Here is a 22,396-nt window from a genome sequence, read left to right as displayed (position 1 = left end):
AATCTTGTCTCAGAAATTAAGATATACTTGTTCTAACAGAAGGCAGAGAATAATCAAGGAGCTCTGCATGGTAAGACTCCTTTATTCCATTTACAATAAGCCTTCTACTGTGACCCAAATCACACCAAGAGTAAAGTGCCACACACACTTCTGATGGAAAATGTATTTTTTCCAAAACAGGAAAACACAACATAACAAGATTTTTATCCTCTCCATTTTCTTTTTCATCTGTTCTCTAACAAACCTTCCCAGAGCAAATACACTTTGTTGCTTGTGAAATGGAAGATCCCAGGCATTGTAGATGTTTGATGCAACTTTCCAATGGAATATTTTATAAGAAGATGCAAGAACATGTGGGATAGAATGCAAATTTAAATAAATCTGATCAATAAATATTTATTCAACTATTTTGAGAATGTGACCTCAGCCAGTGGACCTTTCTTTGCCTGCAATGTTCTGCTCCTTTTTTTGAAATTATCCACAATGAATGACAATGACAATACACTTTTAGATAGGGAAGGTTTTGATATTAGGCATTGTTATGGGCTTACTTTCTTTGTTATACTTTTTAAAAGAGCTTTAAAAATCCAACTTGGTCTCATTTGTTTGAACTTACATTAGATATGCAGTTCTGTGATAACCTGGTGTCACAGGTCTCTGGAGAGGCTCATCTATACTCTGCTGGACACCAGCAAATTGCTTCTTCTTAGTTTTTGGAGTGTGAGTCATTATCTGATACACAAGAGGACATGAAGAAAAAAAATAATGCAGTGGAAAAACAGGTATTTGAAGCCATAGAGAAAATTCTATAGAAATATTGCAGCAGAAGCTAAATTGCATTCTGGTGTCACTGGATAAAACTGCCTGGAATCACTGAAGGCTCTTTCATGACAACTTCTCTCAGGTCACTTTTCCATCGTCAGGATTCTGGACTCTCCAATCCAGAAAGTGCACATTTATAATAGACTGGCTTGGGTTGGAAAGGTTCATAAGGACCAGCCAGTTCCAACCCCCCTGCCATGGGACAGCTTTCACTACATCAGGTTGCTCAAAGCCTCATCCAACCTGTCCTCATACAGTTCCAGGGATGGGGCTGCCACAGCTTCTCTGGCAACTAGTGCCAGAGCCTCACCATCCTAATAGGGAAGAATTTTTTCCTTATATCTAATCTAACCTACTTTCAGTTTGAAGCCATTCCCCCTTGTCCTATCACTACATGTTCTTTTGAAAGAGTTCATCTCCAGCTTTCTTGTAGGTCCTTTTAGGACTGAAAGCCCACAATAAGGTCTCCCTGGAGCCTTCTCTCCAGGCTGAATAACGCCACTCTCTAAGCCTGTTTTCACAGGAGAGGTGCTCCAGCCCTCTGTGTATCTCAAATTAGTCACAGCACACTAAATGGCATTCCTACAAACTTCATGCTTTTTTACTTAAGAGCTTTTTGCTGCTTGAAGTAAGACAGACAATACTTGATCTGGCACAACGCCTGCAGGAGCAGTTGACTTTTCAACTTTTCTTTTTTCTAAAATAATTTCAGACCAGCAGAATGTTCCAGTATTAACCTGCTCAACGCTGTGCTTTGTGTGCTCAGAGTCACTGGTGTAGCACAAGAACCCTAAGGCTGCCTGTAGCTTATTATTAAGCCACAGCCTGACCACCTCTGTGAAAGGGTAGCTCCCTTCTCACACTGGTTCTGCTTGTCCTGAGCAGCAGCTCATACACAGACTGTGAAAGATTCAGACTGCTCTGCAGGTAGCACCTGCCTCTTCAAGCAATAAATTGAATAAAGTGGTGAAACTACTGAAATAAAACAGCCCAGGAAATTAATTTATTTTAAGATTCTAAGGAGTGGTACTCACTCCCAAGTACTCGGTTGTTAGCAGCTTCTCTCCTGAAAGCTCCCCCAGCTGAGGCAGCAAAACTTCATCTTTGTCCAGATCAGGCTCCAGGATGTCACTGTCCTCCTGCAAGGCAACAAGAAACTCAGGGGTTGCAAGGAAACTTTAAAGCTGGTAATAAAAAAAAACCAAAAAAAAAACCAACAAAAAAAACCCAAACCAAACCAAAACCACAAAAAAAAAAAAAAAAAAAAAAAAAGGAAAAAAAAAAAGCTGGTACAAAAAGCTGGGAATCAGTATTTCAGGATAAAAATATCATACAACAAGGCAACAATCCTCTGATGATTTTAGTCTACAAACCAAAATGTAACCAACTTTAAGTAAAAACTACCAAGAATTCACTCTCCAGTGCCTATTTCTAGAATAATTATAGGTGATTCATCTTTCATGGAAGCTCTGCAGCTTCTACAGATCAAAAAAGCCAGGAAATTTTGAAGTTTGAGGGATTCCTCCATCAAACCAAAATTAGTAGTACAAGAATAAGTCAGTATGTTTTGCTTGTGTTTTGCTACTAAAAGGGAGTCTCTTCTGTCCTGCACAAGATATCCTAAGACAGACCCATTCCAGATGAAGAAAATGTTCTTTTTTTTTGAAACCTGTTGTGATAATAAATGTTAATGGCTGTCAAAAACAGTAAATGAGAAAAAGTAAAGGAATAATTCTAAAAATGTATATTGTATAGTTAGGTAGAGAGCTTGACATAAACTCCATTAAAAGCAATGTCCACTGGACTCTGATGAACTCCAGAGCACAAAGAAAATGAAAAGCAGTTTTACTTTCGTGAGATTTAGACTCAATTTTAAATAGTCACAATCAGCTCTTAATTACTTGGAAAGCTGGCTATGGGTGAAAAATAACCCAGATGATGGCGAAAGGATAAACATTTGTAGACTAGGCAACAATCATCTGTATCAAGCAAAAAAAAACCAACCCACCAACCCCTGCCCTCCACCAAGAAACCACACTCTAAAGTCCACAATATTGCGTCTTTTTATTTGGGGGGGAAGGGGGGAGGCAGTCAGGGAAATTGCAAAGATTAGCTCTATAAATAGGTCTGGGGGGATTTTCTATTTTCTTTTTAACAAGGTTTGTTAATGCAGCCAATCCCGTTCCCTGGCATTATTTAACCTGCCAGGTAACTGAGCCTGAAAGTGTCCCCCCTTTGCCTCCTTGTACAAAATAAGGACTTTGCCCATGTGCCATCACTGCACTGCTGAAATAACACAATTGGTGCCCTGTTCCCCACTGCTCACAGGCTGCAGCAGATGTTGGAAGCCAAGCCCGTTAAGGTAATGGCTGGAAGCCCTGTGATTAAGCTCTTTCTTTTGATGTACTCTGCTGCTGAAGTGGATTTTCAAACGGCAGCTCTCTGATTTTATTGCCAGGTGCCGAGTGACAGCAGATCAGAGGGTGTCTGATAAATCGTCAGTGTACAGTCACCTCACGCAGCTCCAGCTTGTAACTAAACATTGAAAAGAGAGCTACAATATCACACATGCACTTTAACAAGCAGCTTTTCAAGATGGTCCAAGTCAAATAAAAAACGAACACAAAGATCAAATGTTGAAGATAAATTAAGTTAGTATTTAACAGACCAGCCTAGAGAATATTGAGCACCAGGAAATACACACTGTGACTGTGGGTGTCAACACACCCCAGAAGGATGACATCTCAAGGCTGGGTATGTACTCCAGGAGCCAGTGTGTCCTAAGCTCTACACTAGTTAATTTAAAGCTTACCAGACAAACACAAAAGCCAATTTATTCTGAATAACAGCACATACAGACACATTTTTTGTAAGGTTATATGCTCCAGCATTACACAGTACTGAACCTTAAATTTCTGAATGCATGATGCCCTTCGAAATTCCAGAATTTTCCTCCAACAGGCTCAACTGCGTCTTAGCCACAGTGTTTAGAAGAAAGTTGTTACCACAAGATCTGCTCAAAGCCAGGAGAGAATTCATCAACTCAAAATTAAACACAGATAAAAGCAAAAAACCCAAAAAACCCCCATGAAAGGCAATAGTTACAGCATTGGGAACATTTGCATGCTCTTGTAAACAATTAAAGCTGGAGCAAAACCTGCAAATTAAGGCTGCATGAGAGGCTTTCTGTTGTTTCCTAAGTTGTAAAGGTATAAATAGAGGTATTGAGCAACAAATTCTAATATCAGTAAGCAGTCTGAAAGCAAGTCACTAAATTGGCAAAATAGGCAATATAAGGACATATCCTGAAATGTATTCAGTCTGTAGTAGTTTAAAGATTACGTAAAAGCAACACTTTTGATAAAATGTTCCAAAGCTTTCTGTTGCCAGATCACAACATTAGATGTTATCACAGAACACCATTGAGAATAACTCACTGCAATTCCAAAATACATGAGTTCCAGTCATTGAGGTAGTGAGTCAACAAATCTTTGTCTATTTAACAAAGTAACGTCATCATGCATTACTGCTATGATATTTGTAAACTGTATTTTCTAAACTGAGGGACTAAGAAACCAGATGTCCTTGCAGCAGAACAGAATTATAGTTCCCAGCAGCAATAAGGATTCAGAATGTGTTGCAATTAATGTTACACTAAAAACAGTTTCAAACTTGGCTTTTCTTTTTCATATAATGGCAAAGATAATGAAAAACTGCAATTGGAAACAAAAGCCTACTGTTATTTTCTGAGTCAAATAATAAGAAATGCCAGAAGTACATTTTAATCACATGATGGTCCAGTGGCAAAAATACATTTCAAAATTATTTGACCTAGAGCCTTTGCTGGGATTGTAAGCAGCAGCAACTCATCTAGGGAGCAGGACTGAATAGGAGAATTCACCTTCCTTTCATTTCCAGGAACAGGTAAAGTGATGGAAGTGTTGAATATTAACATGCAATTCAATGCCACACCTTTCAGGAAGGGTTCCTTATCCATGTGTTTTCACAACAAAACACAGTATCCTTTAAAAAAGTATACTGAAGTTCAAGCAAAGGTATTATCACCTTGGACTCCCAAGACACGCAAAACCTTGAAACGTCAGTTAAAAGGTGTTAAGCAGCATATTAAGCAAAGGGAAGTTTTCATTATTCATTTCCAGAAGCCCATCTTGCACCACAAGCACTGATTTCCGGTTGGAGGAGTGGAAAGATTACAAAAAATAGGCTTCAGGACTGCAGGAGGTTAAACAATTACAATAATCTAATACTACAAGAAAAGTTTACTGTATTCCCTTAGAATTCACTTAGAACTCTCCCCTTAGAATAAAAAGGGATGAATTGATTGTTAAATAAGACTTATTTTCTAGCTCTAAACTTAGAATTTCCACATTGCTCTAACTTTAGACAAAGGAGTTATTAGTTCACCACTTGTGCCACAACACAAGAGGTATACAAAACACAACACAAAAACTGGATAAATTATGCAACCAATGCAAGGCTTCCCTGGATGCTGCCAGGCAAAGGCTGGATCCTGCACAATGCTGCACCCATAGCAACTGAGAGCACACCACACCTGTTGCAGTCAGGATATTTGCATTTTTATCTGCTCTCAAAACAGAAAAAGCTCAATGTGCACTAGAAGATGCATTCTGTCATGCTGCAGTAACAGGACAAATTTTAGACTTGGTTTTCCCCAGTCATCATCATTCCCATTAATGTGCAATGAGATACTAGAATGTGGACACAACTAAGTTTTATCTGTCTTATTCTTTGTTGGTTCAGGACAAAAACCTTATATTTAGTCTAAAAGCATGGTTTTCAGTGAATCTGTTCTTCAGTAACACTTCTAATACAAGATCAGTTTGCAGTTCACTCACTCTCCAAGTCACTGATTCTTCAGGGCCAAACACATGCTATAAATGTATTTATACACACATATACACACTTAAGTATGCACAAATACTCTTTCCAGGACATTACCATAGCCTTTCTCAAGCAAGGCTTCTCAATAAAATAAAAATGCAGTGGGGTAGATTTCCTTAAGATAAAACTCCCACGTAATTGCTGACACTGTATTTTCAAGCCTCCACTGTGCACTTATGGCAATGCAGAAATGGCAACACCACCAGTAAAGACTGGGTATAACATTTCCCTTACATGATTTACATCTTGCTTTGGTTGTTAATTTAGGTGATCCAGCATGCTGTGTTGTCTACATCCATGGCTCTATGAAGACAGCTTCTTAAAAGATGTTGAAATACTGGTATAGAATGTATTTATCAGCAGAGAAGGAAATACAAAGTGAATCAGCTTATATTTACCATGATATAGTTTCTCATGCTTATTTTCTTTTCTCATAGGACTTATTACTTATTTGTAATAACTGTTTCCTTTTCTTACATTCCAGAAATTTGCTAAATATATTTCAAAGTTTTTAAACAGAAAATAAAGTCACACCCTGAATAGATAATGATGCCTTAAGAAAAAGTGACCATCTGTTTATAAGCTATTCTGGTAATATACTTTTTTTTTAACTGCATCCAATAGGTCTGCTTGAAAGGAAGATTCCTACTGCCATAGTAACTCCTCATCTCTTCACTTATGTCAAGCTATAATCCTTTAATTATGACAGAGGTGGTGAGTTGTTAGAATACAATAGTAGGACTTCAAATGAAGAAAAGGTAATGGAAACAGATCCAATCTTCTTGTTAATACAAGAATAATTAAGTAAATGTAAAAACCAAAAGCAAAACCCACCAGAAAACCAAAGTCTGGTTTATTGACACTAATATTTTCTTTCTAGAAGATTAAGGATTTTTCTAAAAGATGTCAGAAAGCCTTTACTTACTTCCTCATACTCCTCTTCCTCATCATCATCAGACACAATACTATCATTGAATGGCTCTTCTAGAAAGAAGCAAAACAAAATGGTGTCAGTTAAGTTGCACATGTACAGCTTAAGAGGATCTCATTATTACCTCAGTTTTACAAGAGCAAGATTTAACCTGCTTCTCATACAGACATATCCTTTTCACGAGAACTATTGGAATAATTTGATCCTATAAGCATTCTACTAGAAATCACTAAAATAAATTCATATTTTGGAAAATGGCAGAAATAGAAACACTCTGGAATAGTCACTTTCTCATAAAATCCACGGTGACATCTCACTGTATTTACTGACAAGAGTTGTACGGAAGTGTGTGCACTTGCAAGTTTGTCTAATTTTCAAATATTTTTTAATAAGAGACTCTACTTCTCCCTACAAACACTTTGATATTATACTGCTTTTGTACATAAAAAGCTAGTTCTCACGCAGAATACTTATTGTAAGTTTTGCACAAAATTATTTCCTCAGGAAGAATGTGGCCAAGCTTATGCTGGAAATCTGAAAACACAACTTATACTCATCAATGACTCAGACAAAAGCTCTTAAAAATGACATTTGCAGGTAAAAGAGGAATGGTTCTATAACCCTGAAGAACAAATATAGTGGCAATACAGTGCTTAAATACTTTATTTGTTCTTTTACAAGCTAGAACTGTAAGACAGGCTGTGTTCTCTTTCCAAAAGCCAAACAGAGCAGTTCAACTTGTCCTGTGTTTACTGTACAGAAAGATGCAACCAGAACTAATCTCCTTTTCATTATTTGCTTTCTCTTTCTTCAGTCTTCCTTTCAGTCACACGCAGCAGAAAATGGAATAAATATTCCACCTTCTCAGTCTGTATTAACAGCATCTACAACTTGAATGACCCATCAACATCCTCTCCAAAAAGGATGGTCTCTTCTCCCTATTCAGGATAAGCCATTTCACATAAAGTTACATCTCAATAGAGCAATTGATGAGCAAAGACAAACCTAGTCACTAAATCCGATTTTGCAAATTTCTATTGCATTTTTGCAATTGGCAGCAGTCTCTCATTACTATCAGACCACTGGCATGAAAGAAAGCAGCCAAAGTAATTTTATTTATGATCCCAAAACTTTGGAATTGCATTTTACTCAGCCTTTTATTTCTTCTTTATTGCTACAACATAAAGGAAATTTTAAAATACATTACTTTCAAATCCTGACATTCACTATTCTCCCTCTCTCAGACCACCACACAATTGTTATTCTTTGAGGTTTCCAATGCCAAGTAAAAACGTGAACTTTTTTTGTGGCTTTTGTGAAAGATTTAAAGCTCTGATAGCTGCATGTGTTCTGACCTGAATTGAGTTGCTTGATAACAAATTCCATCTGGCGAACCATCTCTTCATTTCTTTCCTTGATAAAGCAGCGCAGAATTTCTTCCATTCCCTGGATGTAGCAGAAAAAGCAAAAAACATGGATAGATCAGCACTTCATGTCACCACAGTGACAGAGATCTGTTAGCTAAAATGCCTTTTTTTTTTTTTTGGTCAGGAAAAACAGAGGCAGTGTGAAGCAAACCTCAGTGTCCAGATCCAAGTGTTGTACAGACAAAAGAAATATGCTCTCTAGATTGTTTCGAGGCTTTAGCAGAGACTTGTCCATGATGAACAGCAAATTTTTACAACAGATCTGTTGCTTTTGCCTTCTGAATTCGGTACACAGTAGTCATCAGAACAGGATAAAATTTGCATCCACAGAGACAACAGTGCAAGGTTCAGAGAAAGAAAGCAGAAAGCAGAACCAGCTTTGACTTTAAACCTGTTCTCTCTCTTTATGGCTCCTTATAGCCTTGATGTTGTATCTTTAAGCATTTATGATTACTTTCAATCCTCTGTGCTCTGTGAGGTAGAACATTTGACAACAATTATGTCTCCATAACTCTCTGGATTAGTTCTTACCATACAAAGACATGCTGCTATCCCAGGAGCAGCTTCCTCAAACACAGAAGTTGATACACAGTCATTACCATTAGACTAACTTTCACAGGAAATGATTTCCTAGTTCTGACACCTTCCTCCTGCTCCTTCCCCAGATAACCATGTCTATGCCAGGCCGAAGGAAAAGCAGCAAGAACTCCTTTCAGTGGCTACTCACTGGTGCAGAATTAGAATAAGGGGTAGAAGCAGCAGGTGAGATGAAAGCATCTCCTGGGGCCACAAGGAGTCTACAAAATGCTAGAATGACACACAATTCTAAAATAACACCTTTAATTTATTATTCAGACAGAATCCTTCCAACTGCTGGGGCTCCACTCCAGGAAAAAACACCTGGAAATATGGCAGAAGTGTTTGAGAAATACATTCATACTTCCCTGAGGAAGGGTCTCTTGTGGATTCCCTTCTCAAAATGCCCTGGCTCCCACCTCACAGCCTTGCTGTGCCCTGCTCAGCAAGTCCCTGTCTGGGCCATCTCTGGCAGAGTTGTTGATTTTCATGCTCTGCTAAGCAGCACTTCTTACCATTTCTTTGGCTTCTTCTCGAACAGAAGGGATGGCTAAAATACTGTACAGTACTCCATTCACATATGACTGGACCTAAGAGGAAGAAAATAGTAATACCATGAAGAAAACCTCTTACATTCCCCCTAGATGACTATCAAAATATAAGAGCAAAAGTATAAAATAACTATAATTCTAAGAGTTAACCAGGCTAGACTGGATTTGCAAAAATTTCCACATGGGAAGCAGAGAACTTTTAGGATGCAAATATATTGTGATATGGTTGATCTAAACCAGTATGCTTCATGCCAATTTCCCAAACAGCCCTCCATGTTCTGATAACGTATTCTTGCAAATTGACCTAGCCATATGGAAAAAAAAAAAAAAAAAAAAAAAAAGAAGAAAGAGAGAAAAGCAGAAAACCCATTAGTTTTTGACAAACACTAATAGCAGTACAAAAAACAGGGCAAAGAACACGGAAAAGTCCCTGCCAGCATGAACTCAAGACATGCTTTCAAGCATTGTAGCCCCAGACAGGATGATAAAGCCAAAGCAGCTTCACGGATGTCACAAGTCTACTACTTTCTTATAGCATTCCTTAAAACTACAGCAAATGTGTTCCCCAGCACCTGATATTTTGCATAATGGGTTTGCCTTACACATTGTTAATCTCATGAACGAATTAAGTCAAGCTTGAGGTGATTTGGTGCAAGACATTTAAGCATTAGAAACTGCAATCAAGGCACATGGACAGCATGGTAACTGCATCCAGAAGCTGCCATTCTCAGCTGCTGATGTTTGTTGAAGACATGCTTCTGTCTAGAAAAATCTCTACTCAACAAAATAAAATTTAAGTATTTGTGAATTTCAGGAAAAATTCATGCAACTTAATTAATGAGGGTCTAATAAAGGAAACAAAATCAATTTACTTTTTACATTTTTTCCTTTCTTCTTTTTTTAATTTTTCTTTCCACCTTTTCATTAACCCAAAGTTTGCTGTACAAATACCTTAGGATTCTCATGGTCAAGAAGACCAGAAAGAACTCTGAGCATGGGGTTCGGGATACTTGCACATATTTTCTTCCCTGCAAAGGTAGAACACATAAATATGCTTGAAAAATAGAACAAATCAGAGCAAGTTTCTTACTTTTTAGAAGCAGTATTAAAAATAGTTTGCACAGAGCAATACTCTATGCACTTTTTAAGTCTCTTGGACACAGACAGGATCTTATTCTCTTGGGGGGAATCTCTCCTCTGTAGAAGTGAAGGCAAGATGAAGGTTAAGCTCCTCGCCCTTACTGCTCAACACAGTTCTTTCTGTTTACAAAGAAATCTCTTACACAGAGTCTGTAAGTGGACACAAAGTGTCCTTTGAAAAGTGGGCCTGGAATGTAGCAATGGCAGCCTTCACATACTAATATAAAAAAAATAATCAAATCTTATAGGGTGCCATTGCTGAATTCTTGGGGAAAAAAAATGTGCTCAAAAGCATTGATTATAACACTCAAATATCTCTGGTTGTGGTTCCTGCTGCTGATTGTAGTCACTTGAAAGAATCCTGGTAAAACAGGAAAAAAAGATTCACAATCTTCCCTATTTCTTGGAATAAGGTTGTAATTCAAAATGTAAGACACCTGCACTCCGCAGACAGAGATTCATGAGCAAGGCAGCACAATACTCCAGGTTGTAATCAGACAGGCAATCTGGGTCTATTAGAACATCAACCAGCCAGAAAATGAGCCCATCTTTGATCATTGCTGACTGCAGCGTGCGCCTAGGATTAAAACACAAAATCAGACCACAAATCACAAATGTCAGATCACAACATAAATAGATTTCATATACATTTATAGCCAGTACAAGCACATTAAAAATACACTAGCCTGCCAGAAAAAAAAAAAAAACAAAATCCCTAAACTACCTGTTTTGGCAGAATCACTAAACTAAGTAATTAACAAAGCCTGAAGAAATTGAAGATGCAGATTCCCATATGGTTAGAGGACTAAAACATTGTTGGATAGATCGGGGGCTTTTGTCTTTTGTTTTATTTTGTTCTTTTTAAACCTGTAAACTGCTGAGGTAAATTTCTTAATTGTTTTCTAAGGCTTCTTAATCCAGCTAAAATGGCATTTTCAATTGTCTTTTAAAATTAGTTTAAAAAGCCAGTACACACAACAGATCCATAAAACAAATTAATTACTTCTTCTGTCATAGGTAGCCATAGCAGTGTAGCACTTTTGTACTGTTGATTTGACAAATGAGGTCTTTTGCCTGAATCTATTTACACTTTTCTCTAGAGATTCTTAAATCCCATGCTCTTTTAACTCAACTTGTAGTTGCCCTCAAAGACTATGCTGAATAAAGTGCCAGCTGGCCAACCGTGATCTACGATAAAAATTCTACACTTTACAATACAAAAAAAGAAGTATATACTGGTAGAAAAGTCTTACTGAATAACAGAATTTTTCACAACATTATTTCCAAGAGGCATTATATTTAAATTGCAAAGATCAAATCAGGCGCTCTCCTGGCTTTGGTCCTGAAAGCTCATATGATTCTTAGTGCTGGATATTGCAGCAGGTCTATGGCCTGGAGTAAGCAAAACAAGGGAGCACCTGACCACATATTAAAAAAGTTTCCCTTATGTCAAGTATCTGGAATTAACCTCCTATAAGATTGTTACTTTTTAGAAAATAAAAAACTTCAAATTTTCAGTATTCCTCCTGACTGCTGTGAAAACAGCGTTCCTCAGATCATATTTATCTGATAAAGAGAGCATACCCTTTACTGCTTTTGCATATTTCTTTTGTGGTGGGCACTTGAGTCAGGCTGCTAAAGCAAAAGTAAGAAACAAGGCAGCCTGTGCATAGACAGCTCCAGGAAAGGGGGTCAACAGGATAAAGATGAAATCCCTGAAAAATGTTTGCAGGAAGGATAATGAAAACCTTATGCTTTGGAATGTAACACAACTCTTTTTTTTCCACATAGGATCATCAGAGGTTTCTACATTAACATTTTCACTTTCTTCAGTTAAGGAACACATACAAAGCACACAAGGCTGTGGCAGGAGATGTACATTTACTTGAGCCTTGACAGCTGGTAGGAAGTCAGGTTAATTCAGTCAGCAAAACTGAGTTCTCCTCCATAATAAGCAACATTGCTTTCATCAGCCATCAGGGGTTCTGATGATTGTTATGGGAAAACCAAGTGCTCTTCTTTCCTCCCTGAACAGAGCCTGCATTTCCTCCCCTGTTGTCACCACCACACGCTGTGCTTTCATCACCTGAGGCTGAATTTCTGCAGAGCCCCCAGAACATTCTCCCATGTAAGGGAATCCTTGTCTTCAGCTTTCAGTCTGTCCTCCAGCATTTGCAGCAAGGTTGGGTTCTGAGAAAGGTAGGCACGACCTGGTGCAAAAAGTGATGAAAGAACAGATGCTGAGATAGCAGCTATGACAGAAAACCTCCCCCTCTTTGGAAAAGTAAGCAGGATTGACCTCAGTTTCCTCTTGACAAGCCACAAACTTGTGCCAGGATCCAAACAGACCTGCACAAAGTTGTGTAGCAGACCAGTTGCATTCAATCCAGACACTTTGGATATTAGAGGTCCACTCTTGCCAAATCAGTAACATTGAGTAGATGCTTTCTGATCTATCAGTTTTGTACAATCAAGAAAAAGAAGAGAAATGTCCAAGGAGCTTGGGAAAGTCAGGTGACCTCCTGCTACTGACTTCAAATGATATTTCAGCGCAATACTTAGTTCCAAAAATAGCAGCAAACCAAGAGCTAATTTGGGACAGGCAGAGATGGAAAGCTGGATATATATGCTTCTGGATTATTAGCAGTGATGCACAAAGATTTATTCAGGTAAGGACCAGGAAAATGCAGAAGCCACAGTAGTTACTACTGCACAGCCTGGTAGCAGATCTGCCCACAAGAAACCTAACTAATGGAGATTTTTCTCTTTAACCCTCATGGGGAAAATATATTAAAGGCAATATCTAAGTAAGTTCCCACATAGATCACAAATCATCAAAACAAGTCAGAAATACTGAATATACAATGTCAAAATGAAAACTTTCCAGATGCTGAAAAGCTGTTTTGAATGCATGTAACAAAAGAGAGACCTAGATAAAGGGTGCAAACAAGGCTCCAAATTTCCACATGCACTGACATGCACTTGTGAAGCAGCAATAAGACAGCATCATATGAAAATGCTATCTTATTTTTTGCAGTGAATCTTTTACCTTCTATCAGTGAAGCAAAAGCATTGATGAGCCTTGCCATATACTGTCTGACTATCTCACTCTTAGAATATAATAATTGGAGGACACTTCTCTGAAAAAGAAAGCAGATGTTAATAAATCACAAAGAAGGAAAACACAAAAGTTAGTCTTCTATAGTGTTTTAAAAACTTCATTAAACTTATACAGAAAAAAAAAACCAAACCCTTGGAAAGCATACTGATTTGTCAGTATGATGTACAATTAATTTTTTTATTGGCAGGGCACTGAAGGAGAGATGGAAAGTAAACAGGCAAATTACAGCTTCTCATCTGAGTCTGTTAAAACACCATTAAACTCTACGGTGTAGAGTGGAACTTATATAGAGGCAACAAAGTCCAGTTAAAGCTGCTACCTAAAATTAATATTCAGTCAGTTACACAAAAAACCCCACAAATCAAACAACTTAGTTTTGTGATAAACTTAATTGCAGTAATATTACCTGAATAGGAATGCTTTTCTTTGACAATGAAAAACGTGGGAAGCAGCTCAGTAACTTACCAATTTACCACCACATTGAAATGATTTCTAATATGGTCTATTTCAGACTTTACATATAACTTCCCTCTTACAGAAATTTAGAGGGAGAAAAACTGATGGTTGATTTAATAATCCTTTATGTCTCCTAGTGTTATAAGTGACTGCTACAAAGACAATGAAACCACAATAAACCAAGTAGGCTCATTGCCTTGAACCCCTGGGAAACTCAATTATGCACAGAAGTCACTACAACCAATGAAAAAAGTTCTGCTTTTCTTAGCAACAGTACTGGACTATCAGAGACTGAAACAACTTTTCAAAATAAACACACCAGCAATTCCCCTTTCTAAAGAAAGTTGGCAATCCACCTCAAATTCACAGAAACACAGTTGATCATTGCAGGTGCACAATGACACATTCCATAGTGGCATTGGGACTGAAGTCCTAATTTAGTTCTTATCTTAAATCACTGAAATGAATTGAGTGTATTATTTAACAATATACAATTACTCAAAAAGAGACACAGGATCTGATAACCAAGACTTAAAGGGCCTTAGGCTTCAGTTCAACTCACAGAAGTGAAGCACAGGGAGGTGATAAACTTCCATTTGTCTACAAGAACTGTGTCTACACTAAGAGTTCTTGTAATGCAAACTTTTGCCATCAACATTTAAAGACTGGGATGCAGAACCTAAATGTATCACCCAATTTTGGCACTACCACCTTTTTTTTCTTCTCCTCTTCCAGAGAGCAATAAAATTTTATGATCAGCACTTCATAGACATAAATAAGCAGTATCACACAGAAATTGGACAACTGACAACTCAGTTCAGCTGACCTGACAGTTGCTGTGGCAGTCTAGGAGGTCATTACTGATGTAGGCTTGCATGATAGTGTCTCTCTGTTCTCCAGGATATGATGTTGTCAAGCGCTAAAATAAATAACAACATAAATAAGCAAGTAAAAAAACCCCACAAAAAGCCATAACTATGGATTGATGACCCCTGGAGATTTTAAAGGTGCTAATACTCTATAGCTAAGAACCTCTTTCATGGGGAGCAGTAATTCAACCTCAGTGGCCTCAGGGAAAGAGATGAAATGAACTGACCTGTCCTCAGCTCTATGATCCATTACAAAACTGTTACTTGGGAGCTGTCATCACTGTCCATGCAGGAAGGATACAGAATTACTTCCCATAAAGTTAAAAAAGCCCCCCTAATAGTTACAGATGTGGTGCTTTTCTTAAACATCTGAGACAGAGCATTGGGCTAGAAGTACTTTTGGTCAGAACAAACAGTTTTTAATGTGAAAATGGACACTGAAACTTGATCAGAATTCCACTATTATCTTTCATGACTATCACTTTGAACACACCAGCTTCCTTTCCAGCAGGAAAATGTAACTTCCTGTTGTCACCTGTAATTTTTCTGAAATGTCATGACATGACCCAAGTCAACCAAAAAGTAGGCTCCTGTAAATACCTTGATTATAAAGAAAAACTGGTGATTAGAGTCTGGTATGTCTTGGATGCAGCAGTATTTATATAAATATAAACCAGAAAGATATGTGGAAAAAGGAACTGACTAAAAAAACAATTTATTTGAAAGCACATCAGAAATTATTCCCACTGAATATCCCAGAAATCTGGGAATTCTTCATGTGAGGAATCTGTCTCTCCTCAGATGAGAAGGACACTGCTACACTACAAATAAACACCTCCTGCCTGGGCTGCCTTCATCAACTCAACAGCCTTATCAAGTCTAACCAACAGGAATTTGCCTGTCATGTTGAACTCATCACCAGAACAACCATGTTGTTTGCTAAATGGATTCAGTTGTGGATGCCTCCCTGTCCTTACCCAGCGCAGAGCCTGCAGTAAGAGAGCCTTAAGACGATCACTCCCTGTAATCAAATCTTTCTTCAGCTTCTCATAATCCAGAGATGGCAGCAATGGCACATCCTGCATCTTCCTAAATGCAAAAGGAAAAGACATTAATCAAAACTCTCTCTCCTCGTTCAGTGCAGTTGATGTTAATGAGGTGAGAAGAGCCAAAACAGGAAGTCTGCTTCAGGAAGAGAACTTCCACATTTTCACACTTTTATTGCTATTATATTGTTAGAACAACAGACTTGTTAAATTTGGGGTTATTTCTTACTTATGCATGCAGCTTATTTACCATCATGACTTGCAGACAGTAAACTGACAAGAAGACAGCTGATGATCTGAGATTTTTACTGGCACAAAACAGTACAGTAGCAACCTTTTTTCCCCCCTTCTCTACTGGACCACAAGGGCTTGAGGGCAGCAGTGGCTCTTGACACAGTTAGAAACAGATGCAGTAAAAAGCTGCAGCTCCAACTCCACCTCTGAGCCCTCATGCACACAAAAATGTCTTCTCCAAGGCAAAGGTGGTGTGGGCTGAGTGGATTTTTACAGCCTGGAGTATGCTGGCTTAACATGAGACTTAATACAGGACCACTTTCTGTGCATCAGTACTATCTTGCTGTTTTAAAATTTAACACTGAAATAGAAGTTTCCATTAAGAAAACTGCTTCCAGTCAATGTTTCATTCTTAATATTTAAATAAAATCCACTAAAATGTTTTTGTATTGTTCCATCCTACCACTCTTCAAAACAAATTTTATGTCCTAGGTATAATTGCCCCATTATCTTGTAAAGAACAGGATAAAAAAGTCCCAAAAATTTAATAAAACTTCACCTTGAAAATACCATCTCTATTCAGTATTTTAAGCCAAAATTTATTAAGTCAGACATAAAAAAAAATAAAATTAAGGCACAAAAAAATCCATATTAGTGATTCCCCATTTTCCTGGATTTGTGAGAATCAAACCAATTACAACAATAGGACTAAAATATGTGGTTACACTAAAAATACAGCAACAACCTCACATGTGTGGAATGGCAGAATTACTGAATGGATTAACAACATTCTGCTGAAATTAGAACATTACTGAAGCTGCTCAGAAGAAGAACACAGATCACACAATATTTGCATCAATGTTCACTGAGGTCAGAGGAAGCACAGAGAAGGACTGAGTCCCATTTGCAGACAACTGGCAGTGTGTACTTCAGTTTACAAACCCTTCCTCTTCTCTACAGACAGAAATGAAGTTCAGCAACAAATACTTACATGGAGGATAAAGATGCTCTTAACAGTGTGGAAGCCTGAATCACAAAAAGAAATAAAAAAGAAAATTACAGCATATAACTCCAAATTTCACATAACGTTATTAATGAGGTCCAAAGTGAATTCTTTCATTAAGATTCTGCAGTTCTTTTCCTATAAAAACCTGTGCTGTGAATCAGAAACACAGCTAAAGAAAGAGCACTTCAATGTTTATCTTTCTTTTCCCTTAAAGTGTTTTTCAGGTCAAAATATCTTTTGTTGTGATCTGGCCATTTTATCCTCACCCACATACTCCACAAATTACTTATGCTTGAAGTATTAAAAAAAAAAACTAGAAAGTACTATCTGAGCCTGCTGAGGAAGGTGAAGAATTTGCTAAGCACGTTCACTGACTTCATAAACTTTTGTACCTTTAAAATTGCAATATTTCATTGGAGATCTAGCGTGCATTCCTGCATATAAATTTATTGTAATTCTTTGCTCCAACACTAATGTTATCAGGTGCCTGCTGCTATCAAAATATACCCGTATATATAATTATTAATATGTAAAGACAGGACTATGTATTCTGCTATGTATAAAACTAATATGAAGTAGTGTGCCATTTCTTAGTGGTTCTGCCTAGGATATTCTAATTAAATCCTGGATATTTCTTCTCTGATGCAGGGTGACACAGTGCCTATGCAGGCACCGCTGTGCAACAAGGAACACCAACACTATATAAAAGTTCCACATGGAAGTTGTCTGCCTCAGTAAATAGTTTTTGCTAGACTTAGTTGTAGGAAAGCAAAGAAGCAGCAATTCTGGCACAACAATGCTTCATGTCATGCATTCTGATGTCAACTACCTGCTATATTTGCAGAACATTCAACGTCATCTCTTTGTACTGATCTCTCTGCTAAACATCTCTCATTACCACTTATGCCTGTAAAACTGGTCTTCTCTCTTAACTGAGCCTCTTTCAATGGGAACTATATAATCAATGTCTATTGTCAGATTTAAAACTGGGATTTAGGAGACAAAAAGAATGAAATACCACAGAGAATATTGAATTACACCAACTGGCATATTCTTGAAAACAACCTCGTGGGTATCCTTGTAATACAAGGAACTGCTCTATTAGATGTGAAATGAGCTTATATGCACTTTGGAAAGCATTTTATATTATGTCAATGAATAACTTATATACAATAAACAGGTCATACACCTCAAAAGTAAACTGTCTAGACCAGCAGTTCTCACATCATAGTTTATCTTACACAATACAAAATTCTTTCTAAGTATCCTATCTGCCCATAGACTGTTTTGCCCTCGTTCATTTTCCTTAGCATTTTCGAGAAGTATAAAGAGTTTTGTTTAAACAAAACTGTTTTCCCAGTCAAAGCCTAAAACCTTGTAGCTGCAATGAAATCACAAATCATTTTCGTTGCCTCTGTCAGCACCTTTCTCCTTTGTCCATTAAGGGAAATGGAAGAAAGTGACTATAGCACTCGAATACAAAAAAAAATATTACAGACCCCTTGAGATGGAAGGTGAAACAGAGAATAGCAGTGCCTAAAGAAATAGAGCAGGGCACTAGGGCTATACAAATGCATATAAAGATTCTCTGATTCTCAATAAAGATTTTTTTACCCACCTCTTTGCTGTCTTAGAAAGAAAATGTGCTCCAACCAAAATCTAACTAGAGGATGACTGGTTAAGATACATATCAGTCTTCTACATAAATAAAACTTTTTGGCAAGTGTAGGATTTTGCAAGCTTTTATAAAATTTCAAACTACAGAAACTTCAACTGGAAAAACATTCAGATCAAATGGGACAAGGTCCTATTTTTAAGCCAGCAGATGGAGCACAGCAAGGTATTTAGTATGGTTTCCTTCTGTACTCTTCCTACACCAAAAAGGCACCAGAGACTGAGGCAGGCCCTGCACTGGGGCTCTGCGAGCAGAACCACTGAGCTGGAAAAACTTCTGGTCATTTTGCTGATCAGACTAGAACCTGCACAGGAGGAAGTAAGTTCTGTCAGGCTTTTGATGTTTCTGAGAAAGCAGTAAGAATAAAGTTCATATTATATCAGGTTCAATCATCAAGGCTAAACAGGAATGGAGAAAGATTTGGGGGGCTTGTTTATTCTTCACTGCACTGTCATTTCTCAATCTGACTACAGTCAGCACCACTGATAAGCAGAAAGAATCCAGGCATGTTACAGGCAGAGGTTTTTTTTCTTCCTTTTCATCTGCATTATTGCAAGTAGTCATAAGTAAGCTAATCTGTATCTGTGGCATGCTGAGTAAAGCACTGGCTCAGCAGATACACTTCTAGTCCTGATTCAGCCATCAACTGTAGACAGAATCCAAACACATCATTTCACATCTCCGGGCCTCAATTTTTCTCATCTGAAAAGTAGATACAGGCATCAATCTCTTCAACAAGTTGGGTTTTAAGATCTACCAATGAATGGCAGAGTGCGAGAGCTAAAAATTATTATTTTACTATTAAACAATTGAATACTTATAGCACAATCACCATACACAGAAATTATTTAGTAGCTCCTCTTCTCATTTTTCTTAGATTACAAGATTTATTTCCTCAGCATTTTCTCCCTAGCCCTTCCCTCAGTCTTTCCTGGAACAGGTTAACCATAATTTTAACCTTTTGAGTGACAGTATATACCTTAGATTGCCAATGAAAAGCAGAGTGTGAGGAACCTGTACTGAACATGTTCCTATGTCCAGTTATGCATAGACTTCATCTTGAAAAACATACATTTCATGCAAAACCTATCTTGAGAGAGATCATTTGTCATAACTGAAAGACGAGCAGAAGCTCAGGGTCTTAAGGAAAGAAACACAAGAAACAGCCCAAGATAGCTCATTCTGGTAGGATTATGAGTATGACTTATGTTTGTGTTGGTTCTTGCCAAAGCCAAACCAGGTGCCACATTAAGTCAAATAATTCTGTCACGATGCACATTAGCTACAGATGGCATCCCTTTATTTTTGAACAAAGACAGGCATGAATATGACCAGCATGGAATAAACCAAAGTTCAAAGGGAAAAAAAAAAATCAGTATTTATAAAAGAAAGCAGATGCACTTCATGTGCAAGCCAAAACCACAACTGATTTTATCAAATACTGCAGCCCTATATTCAAGCCATATCCCCTTTGCTGTTTGATGTATATATTCATAATATGCTGAAGACAAAGCTGAAAGCCAGAGTCTGTCCTCAGTTCCCACTCTGAAAATGTGCTGTAAGAATTCAGTGCAAATTCAATGCAGATTCAGAATTAATAATCAAAGATATGTGATGAATATGTGAAGAGTAAAACCAAAATTTGAGCAGATTTCTACAAATCATTAGAACTAACAAATCTATGCTGAATTCACTTGTTACACACTAATAACAAGGAGACTGCTCCATGCAGGCTGTGAGGGATTAGACCCTGAGCTTGTGTAACCTGGCAGGTCTACTGGGGCTATGCAAAGTATTATTTCATAAGAAGATCTGCAATTGTTTTTCATTTTTTTCCCTACTTATACTAGAGAGATGCTGTTATGAAAACTTCCCACTTGCCATATAACACAGATTCTCTAAGTCATCTGATGTGTACATTAAAAAGTCACACAGTAATACTGTGATAATGTAATGACAACACACATGTCAGAAAGAAGTATAAAATACTACACATAAACAGTGAGGGGAGCTGAAAGCTACCCATATATTCAAGAAATACCTCAGAATCAGAGTCAGACTGCTTTACAAAAGCTTTATAAACAACTCTGCACAGTAAGCTACTACATTCGACATTGTATAAAGTTACATTTAACTAATGCTTTATACTAATCTGTATAAGGAAAAAGTTTTTCTTCAGTAAAAATAATTTGATTCATAATTGCTCATCTGTCATCAACCTTTCTCAATCTCAGAACAGAGCATTATATGAAGGAACAAAATGCTTAACATCAGGCAGAAAGTGTCCATTAAGAACATTCATGTCACCAAGGGGAACAGGTTGATTGATACAGATGATCTTTTACAATAGGGGGATGTGGGTAGTGTTCTCTACATCAAGAGAAAAAGAGGTATGTAATGAATAGTCCATTGCATTCATTATTTCTATGACTATTTCTCAAAATAAAATGTTGTTCTTAGTGGAAAGTTGAATTCCCACAAGGGTTTACTTTAATTCCAGGTGATATATATGTTTGAAATTTAGGCAGCTTTTATTGAAAGATATAATCTTGTTTTACCTAAAGAAAGTGATAAAAATATAAATATGCATTATTTTAAATAAAATTTTAAATAAAGTGATAAAATTATGAATATGTATTACTTTAAATTGACTGGCATCTTTCAGAATTGGTGTCAATCATATTTATGAATTGATTACATACTGAGTTACTTAGAAGTAGACTCATTTCCTTTCTTCACAAAGAATGCACTGACTATGGTCAAAATTAGATACTTATGGTGTGCTTGTAGTATTGCCAGAATACAAACTTCCATCTGGGTTACAGAAGTCACAGGCAGTACAGAGAATATAATTTTGTATTTTCAGTGAAAGAGGATCATTTTAACTGTGTGAAAGAATTTCATAATCTTTACTACCAAAAGGAAGTTTGACTTTAGGAACAAAAAATACAAATATGTAGAATATAGCACCCCTCTGAAGAGCATGAATCAACTTGCTGAATTATCTTGAGCAATAATATTTATTTGCTTTGTCAAAGGTGTTGTGGGGTCAGCTGGTTTTGGCTCACTTCAGAGAGAACGTATACTATACACGGATGATCCCATGCAAGAAACAATTGCTTTCTGCATGCTATAAGAAGCTGTGCTTCATGTGAAAGTTGTGGACAAAGCTGCTCTTATGTTGACATGCTGTGTTATGTGCGTTATGAAGCCATAAGGTTACCAGAACACTTATTCCCTTCCCATGCAGAATTTCCAAGCCCTGTACATTTTCTCGCTCTTCATAAACCACACAGTTAATGTAATGACAAGCTAAAATGCAGGGAAAATTGCTGCACGTTATGAAATAAAGAGAAATACAGACTGTGGCAGACTGAGCAGGCAATGTGAAAGGAAATAAAGATAGACACTTACATATCCGTCATCACAAGGGCTCATAGAGTAATATCCCTTTATAGGCAAACAGACACACATTAAAATAAAGAAGATTAAAAAAAATAGGTTAACAGAAATAAATCACAGAGAAATGCACACTTCTAAAAAACAACTGATAGAAATTAGCTAAAAATTAACAGACTATTAGCTTTGAAAAGGAAAGTATAAACATGTTCTCCCAATC

General features: G+C 37.3%; 1 protein-coding gene across 3 annotated transcripts in view; it reads right to left on the bottom strand.

Annotated features, from left to right (window-relative positions):
- ARMC9 (armadillo repeat containing 9) overlaps nt 1–22,396 on the bottom strand; it is a 57,198-nt gene that overhangs the window by 15,688 nt on the left and 19,114 nt on the right. For 2 of the 3 annotated variants that reach the window (XM_077785695.1, XM_077785696.1), the window contains exons 10-22: nt 22,192–22,227; nt 17,088–17,122; nt 15,794–15,905; nt 14,774–14,866; nt 13,420–13,510; nt 12,457–12,580; nt 10,808–10,947; nt 10,182–10,258; nt 9,195–9,269; nt 8,032–8,122; nt 6,671–6,729; nt 1,857–1,961; nt 617–732 (exon numbers count right to left, since the gene is read on the bottom strand). In XM_077785695.1, coding sequence (XP_077641821.1) covers nt 617–732; nt 1,857–1,961; nt 6,671–6,729; nt 8,032–8,122; nt 9,195–9,269; nt 10,182–10,258; nt 10,808–10,947; nt 12,457–12,580; nt 13,420–13,510; nt 14,774–14,866; nt 15,794–15,905; nt 17,088–17,122; nt 22,192–22,227 — 1,154 coding nt within the window. The remainder of the gene's footprint in view (nt 1–616; nt 733–1,856; nt 1,962–6,670; nt 6,730–8,031; nt 8,123–9,194; nt 9,270–10,181; nt 10,259–10,807; nt 10,948–12,456; nt 12,581–13,419; nt 13,511–14,773; nt 14,867–15,793; nt 15,906–17,087; nt 17,123–22,191; nt 22,228–22,396) is intronic. The other variant, XM_077785698.1, reaches the window with a different exon arrangement.

The sequence above is a fragment of the Lonchura striata genome, chromosome 10, assembly GCF_046129695.1.
Source record: "Lonchura striata isolate bLonStr1 chromosome 10, bLonStr1.mat, whole genome shotgun sequence".
Classification (NCBI taxonomy): domain Eukaryota; kingdom Metazoa; phylum Chordata; class Aves; order Passeriformes; family Estrildidae; genus Lonchura; species Lonchura striata.
Note: the sequence above shows the minus strand (reverse complement) of the source record. Positions and strands in the feature narration are given on the sequence as shown.